General features: G+C 44.9%; 1 protein-coding gene across 1 annotated transcript in view; it reads left to right on the top strand.

The window, feature by feature from the left end:
- MAMLD1 (mastermind like domain containing 1) overlaps positions 1 to 22117 on the top strand; it is an 81232-nt gene extending 59115 nt beyond the window's left edge. Inside the window, exons 3-5 of the mRNA XM_030449271.1 lie at positions 18634 to 18780; positions 20237 to 20318; positions 20614 to 22117. Coding sequence (XP_030305131.1) covers positions 18634 to 18780; positions 20237 to 20318; positions 20614 to 21635 — 1251 coding nt within the window. The 3' untranslated portion in view covers positions 21636 to 22117. The remainder of the gene's footprint in view (positions 1 to 18633; positions 18781 to 20236; positions 20319 to 20613) is intronic.
- Positions 22118 to 22424: the final 307 nt, after the last annotated feature.

The raw sequence follows: 22424 nt of genomic DNA, 5'->3' as shown, positions 1-22424 counted from the left end.
TTTTTTTTTTTTTCTTGCAAGCTGCTTAAGTGTTTCTTCCCTTTCCAGAAAGATGTGGGCTTTTGGAAGCTTCTTCTTCCATAGCAAACGTGTTTCATGTTTCCTTTATTCTCCAGGATTATTAAGCATAAACTGTTACTGTGCTGGATTGAAGGGTAGTTTACACGGCCCTTGTATCTGGGCAGTCGGGTTTTCTTACCACTGCTCCACAGGGCGTGTTTAAGCCATGAATGAATAACCCTATGAACATTATTTTATTTTTGTTTCGTACAACCCCTTTTCCTCCTCCTTTCCAGCTCAGTCAGCACACTTTCCGCAGCAGCATTTTAGTTTTCTAGGTGGAAAACGCGGCTTTTATCAGAACAGATACCGAAAAAAAGAACGAAAAATACTTTGTTTTCTCCTTTCCCTCCTCTCCCCAGAGACACCCAGTGACTTCCTCTATTAGTCCATTAATCGCCGTAGCTCAAAATTCAGCCTGATCAAAGGAGCAGAACGAGGTTGAAAAGTGCAGATTCTGGCAATTGACTTGAGTGTTTAGATTCCCCGCTGAGCTCATTTAGGGCTGGAATTAAGCTATTCCTGCCGTATTTCTCGTCCTTGGCTTGGTGATGCTGCTTTGCCCAGCGCCGCGCCGGGGGAGCGCTGGAGGCAGCGCGGCCCTTCCCGCATCCCGGACCCGGCATCTCCATCCAGCACCGACTCTCCCTCTGCTGAAGAAACCTTGTTTTAGTTTGCTAAAAGGTCTGTGTTTCGATTGTGCGAGCTATTGGACTGCAGAAAAAGTGGAGAACCTGTTAACCAAAGGGGGAGAGGGCAGGTGTAAATATTGATGGATCTCTGGTGGTTGTTTTTTTTTTCAATTAAAGCATCAGGTTTCGGTCCCTCGCTGCTCTGTTTAACCGAGGTTGGTTCAAGGGTTATAGGAGTAGGGAGGAAAGATCTTAAAAAAAAAATAAATAAATTGTAAACGACTTGAAGTTGTTTACAAACTGAAACATGAAGTTTCTGGTAAAAGAAACGTTCTGGTAAAAGAATCGTTTCTTTACGATGTAATAACTCACTTAAAGAATGCAGGGTTTTTTGGATGCCTGTTTATACGTGCAGTTAGGATAGAAACTGGTGCTGTTTTGTCTCCTTAATAGTCTTGTTGGTTCTTGTTTGCTTAAGGCAAAAAATGCAGACTGCCCATACCTGTGTTGTTCATAGCGATTAACATCTGATTTTGCAATCCTTACACATCTCAGATTCCTATTGATGTAACCAGGAGTTACAGGTTCTCCAGGAACAGTGTTGTACTCTTGATGTCATTATTTGTGATTCTACCATTCCCCAAAGTGTGCTGGTATTTCTGAAAGAGAGACAGAGAAGTTTGATGTGTAAGTTCTCCTCTCATTAAACTGAATTATTGTTATTGAAATGTGAATGGCATTCGATTATCAGAAAATATTAGGTGTTTAATGGTTTAAGAGTGCTTAAGGTCAGCAAGAACAGAGGAATGCTGATACCATCACCACAGACTGTGTGATAGTCCTGAAACGTGAGTAAAACTTTAACCAAAAGAGATTTTGCCAGACAAGTTGGTGTTTTACCATAACTTAGGACTTTGTCTAAAATCTCTTATGTTTATTTATGTTGTATTTCACTTGAAAAAAAAACCAAACACAAAACCAAACAAACCTCCCCCTGACCATTTATTAAGAACTTTTTTTATTAAGAAAAAATACTGGCAGTGAGGGAAGAAAGAGACAAATCCATTTTGTGCCCAGTCCAGAGTCTGAGCTTTTTCCTACATAGATTATATGTATATTTTAATTTTAAAAAGAATTGTGACATTTATCAGTGACCTATGTGCTGTAAGATTAGAAAGGGACTCCCAACTTGGATATGATGCTGCTTTCTGGGTTGACACTATATATAAAGCTGCAGTGCTTTAGCTTACAGAGGTTTCCTCAAATTTCATACTTGATAAAGCACTTGTCAGTATGGTCAAATAAAATCTTACTCTGATTTTTTTTTTTTTTTGGCTTATGATAACAGTATTGAGGCTTTTGATAAGATGAAATGCTGTCTAGCTGCATTTAAAATACACATTTTTGCCTCTCTCTTTCTTGATTAAGCTCAAGGGAGGTTGCTTACGTGCTGTATAGATTACTGTCAAATTTAACTGAAAGTACAGTTGAATTGTACTCTGTTCTCTGAACAGCCTATTTTCTTCTTCTGACTGGGTACTAAAAAGGCTTTTATTGCTGCACTAACATTTTCCAAATAAAATATTTTTGCCAGTTTCTGAAGAAGGCAGAACAAGTACCACCTTAGAGATGCTGGAAGGAGTTCTGGCTCACGGATTATAAACTGAAACAGTTGGCCAGAATAAGGAATTAAAGTAATCCCTGATATTAGGAACGTGGAAATGAGATGACCTTCTGTACATGCCCTGTGTGAGTTTCTAACCCAGTTGCACTATAGGTTCCCCTTCATCACTGTTCCTCCATACCTTTAGTGTGCAGAAAACAAAGGGCCAGGCATTCTGCTGGGGACCTTCAGCACATGCTTGCAAATACCACAGACTTTAAATGCATTGTGTTTTTAACAGTAGTTCGTGATTGGAATGACAGGAAGGAAATGAGCAGAAAACATCCTATTCTATCTCTGTATAAAATCTTGCTGGTGAAAGATACAGTTACCACGCTAATGATTGGACACTAATTGATTCATTGTGCTGGGAGACAAGCTCTGAGGAGGAGGCAGCGGGGTCATTTTCTTGCTCCAACTCCACTTCAGTTGTTTGCTGAGGAAGGGCTGGAGAGGGTTATAAAGCTGCTGCCACTACATTCAGCGCATGTTTTTCTCAGAAAAGAAGAGACACCGCCAGCCAAGATCTCTTTCCTTTGGAAACTGTGGCTGGGAAGGGCCCCTCTGGCTCAGCAGACAAAGTGGGCAGTCAGACAGCCCCTTTCCTGAATCCCAGGCAGGCACCAGACGGCTGAAGGAAGAGAGGCACCAGGCTGAATTAGATTGCCTCCTGCTTTGGACAGTGAGGCAGGGAGGAAGGTTTAATTGCTCGGCAGCTGTTCATTTTTTCCCCTTCTCCCTCGCTGCCCTCCTCCCAGCTGACCCCAGCAGCAGCCACAGCTTCAGAGCCCCAAGGAAACCTCCCCAACTTGAGGGGAACAACCAAGGTTTCTGGACTCATTTTTATCAGACTTTATAGCCTGCCCTCAAGTCCAGCAGCAAATGGGAAGAGAGAGGAAAGTATTAAGGGAAAAAAGACTTTTTGGCACGACCTGGTAACGTGTTGCTTTGTTTCTGGATTAGTTTGTGCAGAGGTTTCTGAACGCTGGTGGTGGCCAGGGCAGGCTGGGACAGGGGACAGGGCAGCGACAGACAGGCGTCTCAGGTGGCATCTGGTGGCATCGTGGGCAGCTCCTGGGATCCCATCCGAGTGGACAAACTGGGAGAACCTTCAAAGGAGCCCCCTGCCATGTGGCACTTGCTGCTGCTGGATTTATGAGACATTTGAGATTTCCTCTCCGGAGCTGCTGTGCCGTTTACAGAGATCTCCCAGCCTGCTGCCTGCCAGCCTGAATGTCAGCGAGGTTGATTTGATGGTGCTCTCACCAGTAAAAGAGCCTCCACACCGTAATGTTCATGACCTGACTATTAAAGTAAAAGCTTTTCTGAACCTCAGAGAACTTGCAGGGGTCTCCAGCCTTCCAAAACTGGCTCAGGCCAGACTTTCAGATTTGCATGTATCTCATAATCCCAAGCTGTCTGAACCTCGTGTTTGTGCAGGAAGCTGAGTTTGTTTTCTCAATTGCTCCACTCCTGGACTTAAGCTTTTAGAAATCTGTTTCTGTGCCTTAGCAATGAGGCTGCAGTCAGCTTCCAGCTCACCTGCCTTGCAGAGAGGGGCTTTGCTTATCTGCTGCTCCACCAGCCTTCCTGGACCTGGTCACCTCCAGCACAATGTCAAGCTAACCCAATTTTGCAGCTGGTATCAAGAGCCAAAGGCAAGCTTTGTTAGATGTCTTATTAATTCCTGCACTTGTAGAATTTATTGTATATTTTCCCTCCAGTTCCACTGACTCACACAGTGCCTGGGGGAGGAGGAAGGGGGGTGAACAAGAAGGCTGTAACCCAGGTCTCATGTACTCATCTGGTAAAGCCAGTCGTCAATAAGCCTTTCCCCTCTCTGTCCACAAAGATAGTCCCTCTCGGGAGCCTGTTTGGCCTCCCAGTTATAATTATGGCATCAGTAGTTTTGTGCATGACTGTCCTCCTAGGCTGACTGCTTCTTCTCTGCCAGGGTGTTGTGTCTGTGTGACAGCACTGACATGGGAAATGCCCAGAGAGCCCGTGTGCAGCCCTGCACTATTTGGGAGCACGGGCTGTTGTGGCACGCTCATCTCTTAAAATGAGGCATAGTTGCTGCTTATTTTTATGATATCTTTAACAGCATAAACCAAAAACTTGAGAGTGAGCACCAGCACAGGGTTTTAGCACATTTCTTCAAAGGCACAAAACTGGGATGGGGATCATTGCTCAGGGCCACTGGAAAGATGCAGGGTGTCGTTCCTGGAAAGGTGGCATTGCCACCAGATGCTTTGGTGGTCAGAGGGATTTGCATCTGTGAGAAATGGATTTAAAAATGAGGTACAGTAGCATGTAAGTGATTTTTTTTTTTTTTTTTAATCTGTTCAACATGCAGCCTACAATAGCTCTGCCAGTTAGATTTGAATTAAAACCGGCTCCACAAGCTACAAAGGCTCTTGATCCTTGTTGCTGGGACTGGAAAGCCATTGTGGCATCCTGATTAGTGCTGGTGAAATCAGAAACCTTTCTCGGGGCAGATAACAATCTCACAAATGAAAATACAACCTGTTAATCCTGAATTTTGACAAGGATGGTTATGCAACTCCAGGCCAAATCCCGGATGTGTCCTATCCACATGCCTCTTTGTCAGAAAGGATTTGCTGGTTTGGGAAGGGTGCACCCCTGCAGTACCCTCTCCCAAAAGCACCCCTGCTTTATGCCAGCTGTGTGGCTAGAAGCAGGAAGAGGGATGCTGGGGGTGAGTCTTAGCACAAGAATTGGGGTTCACATGTTGGGACCAACCCCTCTGAAGTTCTTGGCTGAAGTGTCTCAGGACGGGGCCTCTATTTAATGTTCCTCACCATGCCAGTCACTGATGTCAAAGGAGGGGTGGTCTGGCTGGGGCCATCCAAGCCTCTGCAGTCCCATAATAGTCCCTTTAATTATGGGTAACAATAGGTTCTGTTTTTTCCTATGTTAATGACAAGTTCCAGGATATAAATAACTCTGCAATTAAACCAAAATACCTAATGATTTACCATTTGACACCTATGCAGTCTACTGGAGCCTCGGCTGTGCAAGGAATTTTTTCTTCTGCCCTGAATACTTTATAATTGTTTTACAAAGAGCATATGGATGCTCTAGTCATTAAGAAATGCCAACCAAGGTACATTGTGGCACCAGGGAGCCGAGAACAAATAGCCATGCCTATGCTGAGGCTGTAGACAGCTCTAATTTTGGAAGTGCAGCCATGTTTTGTTTGACTACTTCTGTATATTGACCTTTGTTTTTTAAGGGAAACACAAACAATCAGGATTGCTTTATTGTAGGACCCATTAACTCCTTCAGGGACTGCAGTGTCTGTTGGTAAGAGCAGCACACGTGTGGCCCTGGCCTGCAGCCTGTGAGCCTCTGCTGCTCCGCTGCGTTCGGATGTCTGCAGGCAGATGCTGCACATCCCTTGCTTTGTGCACTGGGAAGAGCCAGTCTGTACATAAATATACGTGGCAATAGGCCTGTGAACTCTAATCACATCAGCTGAGGAGATAGGGGCCACAGAGGGAGAGGAATTTTCCCCTGCTTTCAGTGAGGAGGCACGGAGTGCTGTGTCTCACTTCCAAGACTGGATGTGATGTGTTTGATGTGGAGCCCGTGAACAGAGTTGCTTAAATATACAAGCGTGCCTAAAAATATAAAAATAAAAGCGGTGCTATTTTAAGACTCTGGGATCAGGGATTATAAATAGCCTGGGTGGTGTGTTACTCCTGGCTGGGTGTGTCAGTCCTAAAACATCACCACAACTGTCACTTCCCTTTGAAGCAGCTTGTCAGCTAATGACTGCAGTGGTGGTGGAGCCTCCTCTGCCTTCCTAAGTTCCCTTGATAAGCACAGGTCAGTGATAAGGTGGTCTCCAGGCTGACGTGTCCATCACACAAGCTCTCCCTGTGCTGTCTTGTGCCTGTGAGCACACAGAGGTGGAACAGGGGGGTCAGGCTGGCAGGGGGGCTGCAGGCTAGGGTGCAGCCATGGGGGGTACAGCAGAGCTCGCTCTGCTCAGCAGAGGCTGTGGGGCCAGGGCTGCTGAACCCCTCACCAAAGGCAAAACCATAGTTGCATGATTAAGGGTTGTTCTGGGGCTTGTGTGGTGCAGCTTTAGTGCTCTCTGTTGCCAGCCTTCCTCAGTGACTGGTTGGGGTTCATCTTCCTGCTCTCATTGTTGAGGCTTCTCCTGTGGCCAGTGGAGGAAGAGATCTTTAGAAGGTGATTTCACCTCACCCTGTTGTGCATCCCCGAGATGGGATGGAGGGATGTTCTCTGTGGTGAGGGAAGCCTGGACAACACTTAAGCTTGGCCCTATCCTGCTGGAGTTCCCTTGTACTCCATCATTGGAGGCAGCAGCAGCTGTGGTGATCCAAGAGTCTATGAAGTTGGAAGTCATATAGGTCCCTGAAGCAGCTGACTTCTGCCTCAGAAAGTAGTTTTGTTGCTGTCCTGTTTTTCCAGTGAGGTGGCTGGAAAGAAGTACCTTTGATGGTGATCCACCACCTCAGTACCATGGGCAAGTGGCTGGGAGACAGGCACTTCTCTGGCGGCTCTTTCCAGAGGAATTCTGGCCGACTCCTGCTCAGAGTAATGATATGTTTATTTGCAGTATCTGGAGCCAGGAGACGTCTCTGGGTGATAGGGATCTGGAGACTAGTAAACAAAAGAAAGCAAGGCTGGAACTTAAGCTGTAAGAAGGCTTGTTTGGGTCTGAAGAAAATAACTACAAAACCAAATAGAGGGTGTTCAAAAAGGTCTGCAGTGGTCTGTTTCAGGACAAGGTGCAAATGTGTCCGTCAGGCCCTTTCACTAGTTGGATGCCAAGGTCTGGGTTATTTTTACAGGGAGTTCTAAGCAGCCTGTACCCAGAAGGTGGAGAAAAGGGAGCTTATTCACTGTTCTTTCTTGTCATAGAAGATAGAAATGGGCCAGGGATGTCTCCTGGCGCAGCGAAGTCTTCCCCAGAAAAGGAGAGCTTCTTTCATGTTGTCTCAGTGGAGGAAAGTTTGCGAGTAGGCTGTGTCTAGCATCTCTAGAAGAAGAAAAACACCCTGATGTCTGAAGGTTTCCTAGAGTTCATGTTGAATTCTTACTCCAAACCTGCTTGTAACACAGAGGAGCTGTGTCCTGACATGATGCTCCCCTCGTGCAGAACAAGCCACTTGTATTTTATGGTGATAGAGAAGATGATTTTCATCAAGAAATGAATGGGGACAGGAGTAACAGATGAAGATCTTGTGGGTTCAAAACCAATAAACTGACAGGTCTGTTTTCAAACTTAGTTGCCCTGGACTGACCACCTAGAAACAGTATTTTGGCAATCTGCTGACTGCAGTGGGCACCTGCATTCTCTGCACTGCTGCTGATCAGGGGGCTTCTGGGGGTCGTGGCCCTGGACATGGATATGAAAAGTTACAGCAATTATCAGGTCAAAAATTAAAGCCTTTGTCTGAAAGTGAAATTGTTACTTTGGTCAGAAAATGGGGACTTCTCCCATCGCTGGCAGTGGTCCGAGCTGCTCCTGGAGGGCAATGGGAGGCCTGATTTAATGCTCCACGTCTTTTTTCTTTTATGCTGAACTCTTAATTATGCCTGCATTTCACTGCAGATTAGCAGGGAGTGCAGTGCAAGCCCCAGCCCCCTGGGGTGCAGCAAGTGCCCGAATCTCCTCTGCCTCAGCCTTGGGCTGTGTTCACGGAGAAGATGTGTGGCTCTGTAAGGATGCACACACACACACACACACACACACACACACTGTTAGGCTATGAAGAAGCTCAGTTTGCTTTTTGTGCCTCCCCCCACTTCTTTTCCATAATCATTGCAAAACAGGAACAAATGAGTGTGTCACTTTAAACCATGAAACCACTTAGTCCGTAAAGACAGATTTGGCGTCTTTGTGCTGGCAGTGACAGGCCAGCTCCATAGTGATCCCACTGTTCTCCCTCTGCCCCGCACCCCGCCGCTGCTCCCCACCCCCTCCCAGCTTTGCTTCGTGTTTGCCTGCCTCTGTTTTTGTGGTTGGTAACCAGCAAAAGAATGGAATGGATTTAATGATTTGTTGGCTGCAGTGCCGGCATGATTAAGTCAATAAAGCTGCAAGCTGAAAACAGACAGTGTAGTTACAGTATATGACTTTAACCTTGTTAATGCATGTTTACGTCCTCCTGCCCACTGTATAGCTGTACATTGCATAAAGAAGATCTGACCAATCTTTAACCCATTAAATAATTCATAAAGTGAGAGCAGACATCAGCTACTTGCGGAGCGGATCAGTAACCGTGGGGTCAGCAATAACTTTGGCTCCCTGGACCATATCCAGCATGTTTAAACTCTGGTGATGTCACCAGGCGAGCTTCTAACCTTCATCATTGGGATGGGAACAAAGGGAAGTTAACTGTTGACATACAATGTCTCTGCAGAAGAAGCGCCAGTGCTCTGCAACATCTCTGCCTGGCAGGGAACATGGATGAGCTCCAGCCTCCTTGCTTCTTTTGTACGCTTCCCTCTTTCCTTGAGGCAAAAGTGTGGCTGGCCAAATGTTCAAAGGCACGTGTTTCCTAGATTCCTATTATCTTAAATGACAGAGGCATCCAAGTCCCTCAGAATTTCAGGGAAATGTTGGCTGACTTGTGAGAACGGCGTGTGGAGGCAGTCGGATGGTTTTTTTATATTGTGGATAAATTTTGAATGAAATCTCCTGCCATGCAAAGGACAGAGCAGGATATATAATGAGGATGGTAGGGGGGAGAAGCCAGGGACTGTTCTCAGTGCTGTAAAAGCTCTCAAGTAAGATACCAGACTGGACTTGCAGGAAGATCCTAGGATCCTCACCAGTAAGTACCTCATCCAACCTCTTCTCCTTTTTTAGCAGCCAACACACAAAAAGACTGGCTTCTCATAGCACACATCCCTCCCAGCTGGGCACCCAGGGATTCTCCAGATGCTGTGATTTCCATAGTTGTTGCAGTTACTTCTTTTGCTGGCACATAAGAGGCAGGTCATGGGATCACAGGACGTGTGGCTGTGACATGCTGCGCTCCACTGGTCTGTGCACCCAGGTTAGAGGCCTTAGGGAACCATTAGGAGCTGGTGTAGTTTAGTGCTGTTCTGACATAAAACCAGCTGTGGCTGGACCTGGAGGAGAAGAGACACAGAGAGGAGGACACGACACAACCTTGTATGCGGCATCAAGCAGGAAAAGGCCTTCCAGCTCTCACCAGTGGAGCAGAGTTCTGCTTCAGGTTTCTGGAGTCGTAACCCAAGGGCATGGGCGAGGCACTGATGCAGGAGACTGAAGACATCAACCCCATGCTGCCCCAGGAGATGACCCTCCTCCTCCTACACAGTAAGAAACTCAATTGCTTTCAGAGGGAAACTGAGACAGAGAAAGAAATTAAACTACTTGTCCGTAGTCACCTGAAGTAACTAGGTATGATGGAACCTGGTTGTGTGAGCCTGAGTTCATACAGCCAGCTTTTATCCTGTGACTTGGCCGTGGAACAAACTCCCCACCTTTCAAGATCATCTCCTTTAGGCATGACTTGGAAATTCACTTTTAGTGGTCCCATTTTCTATGTTTTCTTCTGACAAATTGGGCACTCACAGTCTCATGAGCTAGCCCTCTGCTGTGCACCCAAAGAGACACTTGCTTGTGCAGGTAAACCCATCAGGTCTGCCTGTTGCACTGCATACATCCAGGTGTATTTGCAAACAGAACTCTCAGATGTCTTGGACTATGGGAGCTATTAAAAGAACACTGATAAAAAACTCTTCCACTGTTATTTGTGAGCCAGGTGGCTGTGTGCACCAGAGCATAGCTCAGAATCCACTACATCAGCCCAAGAGTGAATTTTCCAGGTTCCAAAAGACAGACACCTTGAGCTGGAGATGAGAGCTGGGACCTTCAGTCTACTGTTGTCAGCATCTGCAGCCAGACACTCAGTTGTTCTTCCCTGTTGCTTTATGATTGTGCTTCTAGTCTGGAGTTAACTTACCCTGCTGGGGTTTTTTTGTTTATTTATTTTATGGGTTGGTTTTTTTGGTTCAGTTTGGTTTTGCCATAATGCAGAGCAGCTGTCTCTGCTTTGGAGAATATGCTTCAGAAATTATGACAGTTCAAATCTGATTTGAGTAGAATCAGATTTTCTTTGGTTTTAGCTTGGAACCTTGTATGATATGCCTGAAAATCTTTCCTTACCAGTCTGTTGATTTCAATGAATGAACTCACAGACACCTAGTGATGTTTTATTATCACTCAGCCACCATAGGGTGTATAGCAGCTCGTAATTTCTGTGCATTGACTGCATATTTTTTTCTGCTCAATGGAAAGCAGAGTTGCTGCAAGCATATGCTGATGCTGAATGGGGGGTCCCAACTTCTGACCCATAGCTAATATCCTACAAGTCACAGGAAGCTACCAAGGATTCTTGAGCTGGAGTTGGAAATGGCTGTGTTACCAGCAAATAAACACCATTAATTGCTTCTAATAGTTCATGCAGTGGTTAAATGACAAGATCCTTATTAATATGCGTGTATATCACTCTTTTCAGTGTGTGTGAGGGGGAGTATGAAGTGGTAAAATTATTGGAAATTAGTGGGGAATATTTACAGGAAGGCATAAAGAACTGTCGGTGGAGGAAAGCAGCATTTTATGTTCTTGTCCCGGATGACCTTGCTCCAAGGACAAATCAGAGCTTGATGAAATGAAGCTGCAGATGGCTAGTGATCTCAACTCTGTAATAATGAAATGACACAAGAAAAAAATGAGACATCTACAGTTTGTAAATATAATCTGTATGGAAGGGGAGAAAAAGAATTTTAAAGGGGAGATTGAGTTGACTTGGTTGCAGCAGTTCAGCTTCAGGTGTTTTAATAATAATTTCCATTAAAAAAATAATAGAATCACTCATTGTTTCCCATACTCAAGGTCACCTTAATATTTTTTTTCTTTTTAACTTGTCAATGCCATGTTTTTAAAAATTTTATCATAAGGAGTACCTAGTCACAGCCTACTTTCTATCCATTATTTTAGCATATTATTTATCACTGGATTTTGTTATGTAAGTTGGAGTGGTGATTTTTGGCACCTGACTGGGCAGGTGATACAACCATTTTTTTTTTAGTTTCACCTGTCAGGAAGGAGTAAGGTTGTGACTGAAAAAGTGATGTGATAGTGTGTGCCACAGCTTGCTTTGGGTTTTGCACTTATATGAGAAATCAGGAGTATGCACTGTTGGGTTCTGGGGGGGGGGCAAGTTTCCATGCAAAGGCCTTCTCAGAAGCAGTTGGGGTTATTGGTATTGTAAGTTAACAAGACTTGGGTGACCACAGGCAGGGTGAACCTTTGCATGAAAAGGAAAAAGAAACTCATGGAAAGGACCTGGAGAAATCGAGGGATTTGCAAACCTCTCTTCAGTTCACAGAACTATTCAGAAATGGGCAGGGAGGGAACTGATTTCTGCCATTAGCTCTTTCACATTGTTAAAGTGAAATCTTCACCTATTTTGGGTCAGGTATTTTCTGCTCTCCCTGATAGATAAATTCCTCAGCCACTCATTGTGTTTCTCTTGTCACATCTTCTGCTGGGTGCTGAACCAACCCAGCTCCTTTTGAATCTCATTGACACCTCTGAGAATACACCTTGACATAACACGAGGATTACTTGACTCAGACAGCTTTATAGATACAAGATGTTGTAGTTTGTCATCACAACTAGTGCAACCTTCTAGAGACAGGCAGAAGGACTACCAGCTGAAACTGGGTGAGATAACTGCAGTTTTGGATTACCTCATTAAATTTATAGGCAATCTGCCCTCCCCGGGAACAAGAGCGTGGTGTCAAGGATTGGAGAATCATGATTGATGTAACAAGCAAAATAGAAATGTTTTGTTCTTTGTAGAGAATTACATTTTGAATCTTGACTGTATGTTATAGAGACAGGTACAAAGCATCCATCTCTGCATCTTTGGGTGTATACATGTAAAAACAGTAACAGATACAAGACTGGCGGGAATGACTTCTACCCTAGAGCATTTTTCTCAGGTTGAAGAGAAGTGTTTTAACACTGCAGGTACCAAGGTCCCATCACCACCAGGCATCTGGCAGAGCCTCTGCAGCCCTTAGTCCTGCTGGGAAGTTTGCCTTTCTTGTGGAATGGTGGAGCAAAGCTGTTCTCCAGGCTACCTTCACCCATGGCCTGGCAGTTTGTCTAGACCAAAGGTTCTGTTTGCAGTGGAGCTGGTGTTGCTGGAGTCTTGACTGTGCCTCCTTCCACACACTGCAGTCCCTGGGAGGTTATGTGTGGCTGTGATACACCCGTTCTCCCATCTGTGCTTAAGAAGTTCCCGCTGTTCTTTCTAAAAACATGGTGCTGGAAGTAGCCTTACAGTTTGATTTCAACTTGCCTGCTTTAGCAGGATGCATTTTCATGTAAGAGAAAAATCAGTGTTGCAATGATTCACTCTGGGTTTTCTGTTTTTCTGTTGGTCTGATTGCTGCTGCTCTTCACTGGCATGTTTTGATGGGTAAAACCAGCTCTGAAAACATTGGTAGAGTCTTTGCAAAAAGCTTTAACTAGTGCTTTTTATTTTTTTTTTCTGCGAGTCCAAGTGGACTCGGTTTCCATCTGAACATTCTGGGTGTGTTTTGAAAAGTGCTCTGGATACTTTGAAAGGATTTTGGTTTGTTTTGAACAGCGTGAAGCATAAGAGCAGTTATAGGGAAATTAGTGTTTCATCTGCTTTGTTTGAAGGAAGGATATCCTGATAGAATTGCTAGCCAGGTGTGGTGATCTTGTCATTGCTCCTAGCAAAGCAGGAGGACTACCTTTGAAGGAAGCTGTGCATGCTCGTGCTATATGAAAAGAACAAAAAATTAAACAAACTTTTTTTAAAAAACAAAACCGTATTCACAGATCACTTACAGTCTTCAAATAAAGCCTTTTCCTGACTGTTAGCCCTAAGATAAGCTTAGAAACTTGAGTCTAGTAGTACTTCACATGCTTGTATATCAAGTAAATGAGTGAAAATGGGTAAAAAAAACCCGGCCACTGAGCCACACAGTTTATCTGTGTTCATACATTGTGTTAAAACAAACAGACAACCAAAAGCTTTGGAGCATTTCTGCTCTGAAAGGTTGTTTTATCTTGAAGAGTGTCTCTGAATTGTGAACAGAATAGAGGAGAGAAAAAAGATGGAAAACTTGCAAATGGAGAGTGTTGTTAAAAAGCAAGAAGCAGTGGCAAGAAACATACTTAACCTCTGACTTCTCTGTGAAGCAAATGATCGTGGCATCTCACAGCCATCACACTCAGGAGTGAGCTGACATGATTATTCTGCCAAACCATGACTGTGGATTGTGTTCAGAATGTGACCCTGGATTCTGTTTGTTTCATTTGTGTGCACTGGCCAAATAGATTGATCATCTTATTATCTACTTTGGTTAACAGTTGTGGAGGCAGTGATCCTCCTTTGTAAGGGAAGCATCAGGGTTTTCTATCAGGCTGCACTAGGTTACTGGACACCAGGAGTCTGTGTGTGGCTTCTCTGTAGATCTAAACATGGAACTCCTACAAGCATGGAATTCTATGGGTGAGACAACTTTAGTACTATTAGTGTTTTAATTGCTTAGTTTATAGTATTTGTAGAGTGCCTAGGAGCCTTAGTTGTGCCTAGGAGTCTTAGTCCTTGACTTCAGAGCAATAGGCTGGTTTGGGGTTGGTTTTTTGTTGGTTATTTTTTTTTACTGTTTGATGTCTCAGTAAATACTTCAAGCTAAGTTATCTTTGGTTATGAAAAAAAAAAAACTCGTGGAAAAAGCAGTTTGTCCCTTCCTCCTATTTACAGCAAACATCTACCCTGAGTGACCCATTTCCTTTGGTCTTTTCCTTTTATTCTGGGCTGCTGTGGCTCATCTCAACAGCCCTTATGGTTTAAGCTCTGTAATTACTGGGTTCAGCTGGATGCTCCATTGAAAGTGGAGGGAATATTTCTCAAATCAGCAGTGTCTTTTGAAATGGAATAAGCTTTGTAAATGCAGGTACTAGGTGCATTTTTAATTAGTCGTGTTGCTGTTCTTCCACCACTGCTAATGCTTCCAGTTAGGCAGTGCTGATCTTCCCCACCTCTGCAAACACCTACCAAAATTTGCCAAGCTGCCTGTCTCCCTCTCAGTAACCCTGCTGTGACCTGGTTATCTGTTTGTTAGAACCACAAAGAATTCTGTCTCTAATTAGTCCATCTGTTAACTATTGAAATTCAGTTTCAGGTTTAGTTTTATTGTCTGGGTCTGTAAGGTAGTGCTGAATGGTCTCACCTGGCAGCTTATTTCTTATAAAGCAAATGTGCCTTTCCAAGAGCCATTTTGGTGCAGATAACTGTCTTTTCAGCATTGGACAAATGACTCTGTCTAGCAGCCTGCAGTCCCCTTCATGCCCTCACTGAAATAAATTGTACATCTCCAATAGCTCTGGGCTTAAGTCAATACAATTTAACATGTACGTTTCTTTGTTACATTCTTTGGAGTTACACAGTAAGAGCAGATGGGAAAATTTAATAATAATAAATGAGTTTAGTGTTTTCACATAGTCCTAAAAAACAATGAATGCTCTTTATTAGAGATTAGAGGGGTTTTTACATATTTGCCAAAAGCAATTAAGGCTCTTGCTCAGATCCTCAGAAAGTCTTGCTTTTAAATTCTTTTTGGACTATTTGTTAATGAGGATTCAGAGGAATTAGGAGCCATAGATTTCTTCATTCTCACCTAAGTGAAGGCACAGAGTGATTACTGGATACATAACCAAGTGCTGAGGACTGGAGTTTATCAGCTGCCTCCACACAGAGCAATCCATCTCCCCACTTACTGCAGTTGTGCATCTCCTGTGTTGTCAGGGGATGGGGCTGGGCAGGTCGGGCTCATCAGTGGGTTTTTCAGAAGGATGAAGATTCATAACTATAGGTAGCAGGTCTCAGTGGGACTGTTTGCACCCTCTGCATTCAGTGTGTACCTGAATATGTTGTAGGGCCAGGCCCACACTCACCACAACTGGATGCAGAAGTTTGCAGATGTGCTCGCCCCGAACAGCTCCTGTGCCTGTGCTGGGAGGGACTGGGGACACTGGGCTCTGCAGGGGCTTTTATAGTGACAGGGGCTGAACACTGACACAAACAGTGCACATTTCTGCAAACCTGGAGCCTGATTCTTTTCTCCTTTCTCTGAAAAGACGACATACTCAGTTAAAAGTGTGGTCCCAGTGCCTCTTGAACCAAAATGGCCACACTGGAGCCTGGGGTCCTGCTGTGTGACAGTTTTCTAGCAACAGGAACACACCCTCTCCAGCCCTGCCTCTCAAGTTCCAGGTTCTGTTTTTTAGGGATTCGGCCCGTTTCATGTTATAATACCAATGTTAGGAGAAAATGGCAAAAAGCCTAATACCTGCATGCAAACTTGTTTTTTTTTCTTTTTTAAAGTTGAAGAGTAAGAATCCCCCCTAGCCATCTGTACCCCCAGAGTAGTTTATAGGTGGCTTGGCTTCACAGCTTTTGGGGTGTGAACACCCACTTCCATCATTCCCCACTTTGATGCTGGACAACTCCTCTCTCTGCTGTCCTCCTGGATTTTAAAACGGGGAAGTCCAAACTACAGACAGATTCAGATGGTGGCTTGTTTGGCTCGACCTTACTGTGGGAAGGAAAGTGATTTTTCTTGGGGAGTGATGAAAAGGAAAAATGTTTGAAGTTCATTAACCTTTAGTACATATAGCAGTGTCCTTTAGAGTACACGAGAGCTATTCTTAGTCATGACGTTTGGTTTTTTTTTATTGTAAGGGAATACAGTAGTTCCCACTAGTGGTGAAAAGAGAGAACTATTTTTTTTTTTTTTTTGGCTGTTATGGTTCACCTAAATGTGAACTATGGAAGGCAAGATTTTTAATTCATTCCTTGTCCTCCCATCTATGCTATTGTGTCCTAATTTCCCCCAAAGCAATATTTATATCTATAGATTGAGATTGTTTCTTTACTGGCTAATTGTTATACAACTTTGCTTTGAAAAACTCAGCAACCCATCCTGTGTACTTGCAGATGAACTTTGATGATTGCCATTATTGCTATGGGGTGCCTGCAGACAATCCCATATAATTAAGCTGTTGTACTACCACAGCACAAGAGATGTAATTAGTAATGTGATTTACACTTCTTTACCATTAATACTATGGAAAATCAACATTATTTTCTTGATGATGTTCAGGAGAAATTAGAATGAGGTGGACATGATTAGAAAAAGAGACTTTAATGTTATGACTTGTTAATGCAATAGCCCTGAGCGAGACATCAGAATGATTGTCCTTGCACTAAACTCATTTGCTTCAGTAAGCACAGGCCCTCTGCACGCAAGGAGACAAGTTTGGAGGAAATTGGATAGATGGCAGGGACTTTGGTGGTATGAACATTTCAGTGTCTTTCATGTGCAGAGTACACAAACTGAATCCCTGCACTTTCAAATATTCCCCTAGAGGCAATCTGCATTATTCAAAGCTTAACTGTGGCTGCAGAATCCTGTCTGACATGAAAGCAGAGTGCTCGCTTTACATGAACTTTCATATTTACATCTGTAGTAAATCATATTTACTCTTTTCCTCCCCTTTCTCTTTTTTTTTTTTTCCATGGGAGAGAGGGAGGGAAATGAGTAGAAGGAAAGGGGGAGGAAGAGAGACATCCAGCAGAATAGTAACCAAAGCACCAGAAGCACCAGTAATAACATCGAATCTTACAAGAATGTCCATGAATAGGAATGATAATGAGAGCAGTGATGAGGTCCAGGTTTGTGTCTTTTAGTAAATTATCCAACAGGCATTTACATTTCATCAATTGTGTTTTTGCATGATGGACAAAAGTGCTACAACAAAAGGAGGCACCATAAAAATGAGTAATTTCAGTGACCTTCTTGGTAATTGCTTTTGCAAGGGATGTCTTGGAAGGACTTGGGTGATTCCTCATGGTGAAGCAGCTGTGGAAAGGTGCCCCAGGCCTGAGGAGCCTGCCTGCTGACAAATGCCTCCCAAAGCTTTCTTCTGGCCACTCTAAAACATGGCTTGTATCCTGTTTTCTCCAGCTGAGCATGCTTCTAATTGTCAGATGTCAAAAGGCAACAACCATTTTCTTCTTGCTTATCTCCTGATAACATTGATTCTCAAACAAAGGATGTGGGCTTCCATTCTGAAAACAAAGGAAGCGTGGCACAGCTAAGGATGCTGGATATAATATATGTACTTCTCCCTGCCAATAATAACAAAACATCATAAATAATGTAGAAGCTGGATGTGAAAATGGAGAAAGGGGCACGGCACACCGATACTGCTGTGCCTAGTACAGCACTTAGAGTGTCACTCCCCTGTGTGTCCTCAACTTCTTCCCTCAATTTTCTCTTTTACTTCCCTGACTACCTTCTAGCTCCCAAGATGTTTAGACTTCAGTATTTTTTAAATTCTTTTTTTTAATTTTTTTTTAATTCATATTTTGGGATTATGTCTTCACGGTATTCTTGTGAGATTTTTTTTTTCCCTCTTTCTTTGGAGGCAAGTGGTTGGCTGGTGAAAATCAACTCAGATCATTCAGTGGGAAGTCTACAGCAAGGCTAGTTTATACCATCTAGAAATCAGGCTCACTGCATTACTGATTTGTGCCTGACTACAATCTGACCCTGCATTTTTACATGTTCTCTTCTCCTTTCACAATTAGCTCTCTTTGATCCTCAAACCCACAAGAACCATTTCAGTCCCAAGCTCATGTCTTCCCAGTCTTTCCAGGTCACTCTTCCTTTCTTCTTCATTTTGTTTACTGATTGCTTTTACTGTAGCTTCTCCTTTATATTCCATGCCAAATCCTACTCTGATGCAACTTTTCTTCCCTTATGTCTTTCAGTGTAACAGTTGGGGAACTGGTGGGAAATGTGACGCTTTACTCACATCCCTTCTGCCAGCCAGGCAGCCATGTGACTCCAGTAATGCTAGTGAATCAGTCCCATAGCCTGGGGCTAGTCACAAAGAATTTTGGATTAACCTTTTGCTTCTCTCACTTCTTCTGCTGATCCTCAGAAATCAGAGAGGTCCCCAGCCCTTCAGTGTCCTCCCTGTGACACGTGGGTCCATGTGAATCCACAAGGTGTTTTGGCCTTGGGACAGCCAAAGACCAGAGAGAGGGCATCAGCAGAAGGGATAAGGGCTTCTGTTGTTATCTCCCTGATGAGATTAATTTATTTTTTTTTCATCTGTCTTGGCAGGATCAAAATGCTGGAATTGTTGCCAGGCTCCAGGAGCCGAGCTCCATCCCAAGTGGAGGCTCTGTGCCGGCACCAGCCACGGTGAATGGGTACACCATGAGGAACCATTTACTGAAGCAGCAAATAATGAAACGACAGCTGATGCAGGTATGATGCTGGGTGCCTCTGTGGGTTGCTGTGCAGTCCACCTCACGGGGAAGGACAGGAATAACTGGAACAGGGAAATCACCAGTTCACAAATACTAAGGAGTGACCAAGAATTGCTGGGTTGAGTCAGACTAAGGCTGTGGCAGGTCCAGGATGTTGTGTCCAAGAGAGGTCAGGGCCAAGTGGTGCTCAGCAAGTCCAAGTGCAGATCTGCCCACTTGTATGCAAGGGAAGGATTCAGTCACCTCCATATCATTGCTGTCATCCTTGGTCAGCCACAAAACTGGGAGGGAAGATGTAAAGAAGGGAGGCTTGGAGAGTGAGTCAGCCCCAGAAGAGATATTCTTCTTGCTTGCCTTTCTCTCTCTGGTTCCCTGAGGATTTACTTGAGCAGATGTCAGACTCCAGCTTGTCCTGGACTTGGCTGGTCTCTCTAGCAACAGAAGTCCCTGTATGAGGTTTCTAACATGCTGTGTGAAGGAGCAGGGATGGGGAAATCCCAAAGAGGAGGTGGGTGAGGTAGCACTGAACATGTACTTCTGATCTCAGGATCTTACTGATGGATTTGGGTTGAAGAAGCTCATTTCTTTGGATGGGAAATGTAAAACCCTCAACAAAGCATTGTCCTGTTCATTAATCAAACTTCCATTCAAAATCAACTCTGTTTCCTTATCACCAATTGGCTTCAAGTTTATCTCTGCTGCTCTAACACAGCAGGAGCCAGGCCTCAGCTTCCACAGCCCACAGAGAGTTTCTCAGGTCACAGCTGCTGTCCACAGCAGGAATGCAAGTGTGGTGGCAGGGTCTGGGGTTAAGTGGTGGGAGATGCAAATCGGATCACTTGAAGTAAGTCATGAGTGCCTTGCTCAAGAAGCACCTGCTAAGGATCCCTGCCTTCCTGTGGTTTACTGCTGTGCTTCAGTTAGAAGCAGTGATAGAGAAGCACAGAACATGTTGGTACCCAGGAGCAGAGCCACCTCCAGCTCGGGTAATGGACATCAGCAGTCTCCTGTCCCCTGCAATGCTGTCACAGATTCTGGTCACTAAGAGACTTTTGGCCACCTTTTGTCCCCACGTCAGAGAATAGTCAGCGGGAGAGGTGCTGGGGAGACACCAGGATCCCTGCAGCCTCCAGCTGTGCTGCACTCATAAGCAGGGGAATGGAAGGGTCTCTATTTTTGTCCAGCTCCCCCTCGGCTTTGGACCATCTACACAGTGTGTGCCAAAGGCTCTGCTTCCTGGTGCTGTTGTCAGACACCTCTGAAAGAAGGAGCATGGGAGCAGTTAAGATCTGGTCTGAAATGAACTGTCTGGGCTGAGTCTCCTCAGGGGTGTGGAGGTGTGTGTGTGTATGGGAGAGGCTGTTAATGGTGACAGTGGCTACACTTCACGTGTCTACTGATATTCTTGTTTGTCAGGAGGCTGCAACTTAACTATTATGCCCCTTGTTTTCCAGGAAAAGCAGAGACAAAACATGCTGGGAGTAACATCTGAGCAGAGGACTTTGTTTGCAGCTCAGCAGATAAATCAGTTTCAAGGTAAGGAGGGAATTGGTGTCCCTTGAAGAACTTATACTAGGACCTGGAGCCTGGGGGCTGATTAAAAACAGGGCACTTAATGATTCTCTGCCCTGAAATAAAAGCATTTCACATTTTACCATGTGTCATGATATTCACCCATTCCCTTATCACTCCAGTTATAATTCTGTTCCAAAGAACACAGAGGAGAGGCCCATGTAATGAAAGAGAAAGATGGAGCAGCAGCCTTTAGAGGCTCTGCCATGTTCCCAGGGTGAACGTGTCCTCCTCAGCTAACACATCTCTCTGTACACAGCCGTGCAGCAGCCTCTTCCTGCTGACTGCAGCCAGGTGATGCCAACTCCTCCGCCCAACCACCGCATGCTGCCCTCTAATCCAGCCATGCTCCAGAGCACCTTGGGCTCTGGCATGTCCCCAGCGCCTGCCAGCCAGAGCAGCGGGACGATGGTGATGATTCCACACAACCCTGGCAAGCAGCAAGGGATTTTTCCACCTAATTCTGACTTTAACATCCCGCTGAGGCCAAGCCAGAACTCGCTGGGCATGAACTCAGGGTGCCAAACAGCACACAGCCACTCTGCTGTGCGGCCAGGAATGCCGATGGCAGGCTTCAGTTCTGGTTCCTTAGCAAACCACTCTGCAGCTCAGCAGCACTTGAGGCAGCCGAGCGTGCCAAGGATCCCTAACGTCTACCCCAGCTCATCTGCCCAGATGTGGACGCCGACGGCTGTGCCAAGAATGCCAAATCAAAGCCAAATGGATACCAGCATGCAGCAGTTCTCCGGGAACACTCTCTTCTCCAAACAGAACGCCAGACCCAGCGCGCCGGGTCAGCAGTTCTCCCAGCAGGCTGTGGTGCCACCGAATCAGATCGCTCCCGGCGTCCAGGTCAGACAGATGCAAAAACTGAGCATGGGTCAGTCCAGCCAGGGCTTGAGCTCAATGAGTAATCAGAACTTGAGACACAGTTTAACCAGAGCACCGTTGCCAGCTATGAATGTTATGAAATCGATGCCACAAGGAGTGTCTGGTTTTAACCAGCTCAACCCTGCCTCGGGCCTGGGCCCACCGAGCTACCCTGCCACGGGCCAAGCGCCCGACGCCTTCAGCAGGATGAGCGCTGCTGCTGAGCTGCCGCAGTATGACTTCGTGTCCCAGCACAGCAGTGCCATCATGCCCAGCAACTGCACTGACACCGACTTCCTCGACTCCCTCATGAAGAACAGCAGCAGCAGCAATGATGAAGAGTGGTTGAACAATCTGACAATGATAGATGACATTTTGGGACAGCACGCTCAAAGCTCCGGACACGTTTAGCTGGGAGAGAAGCATCCTCGTTGTAAATAACGTTAGGTATGGCTCTGGAAAGTAACAGACAACCCGTGGAAGCCTCTTTCAATACAGAATGAAAAGACTCAGCCAATCCTTTGCCCGCATCAAAGTTTAATATTGGCGTTTTTTCAGATGACTGTGTATATTTGAATATTTTGTAAATTATGTTTTCCTAAACCTTAAATGTAGAAGTATTTATACTTCTTTGCTGGACTGTTTGTAAATAAATCTATAGCATAACTTTTGGTATTATTATAGGGATTTCATTATACCTTGTTATAAATATGCAAATAATATTGTTAGTTTCAGTAATACTGTGTATTACAGCATAAAATACTTATGTTTTTGACATAACTTAACACATGAACTAGGGGTGTCATTGCAACCAGACGAAGCAGAAATCAAATGTGGCATCTGTTCTCTCATATCAAGAGGAAAGATTGAAAAGTTGCATTTAAAAAAAAAAATAATAATTTTTTTTTAAATCCACACGAGGAGCTGCTGATTCTCTCCTGCCTCAGTCTCGCAGCTCTGTTCTGGTATGTGGGTCCCCTCCAGGCTCCCAGTGCATTCAGGGATCTGCCCACAGAGATCCATTTGCAAGGTCCTGGGCAAGTTCTCACCACGATACACTCCAACATGTTGATTTGGCACTGGCAACGTGTCATCCACAGTCATGCAGTGAGTGTGTGCTGGTGCTGTGCCCGGTACGTGCGGTGCGGCAGGGTGCGGGGCACCGCGCTGCCGAACCGGGGCGGGTGGCACCGGGCAGCC

Source organism: Calypte anna, chromosome 4 (assembly GCF_003957555.1).
Source record: "Calypte anna isolate BGI_N300 chromosome 4, bCalAnn1_v1.p, whole genome shotgun sequence".
Taxonomy (NCBI): domain Eukaryota; kingdom Metazoa; phylum Chordata; class Aves; order Apodiformes; family Trochilidae; genus Calypte; species Calypte anna.
This window is presented reverse-complemented; position numbering and strand designations above follow the sequence as displayed.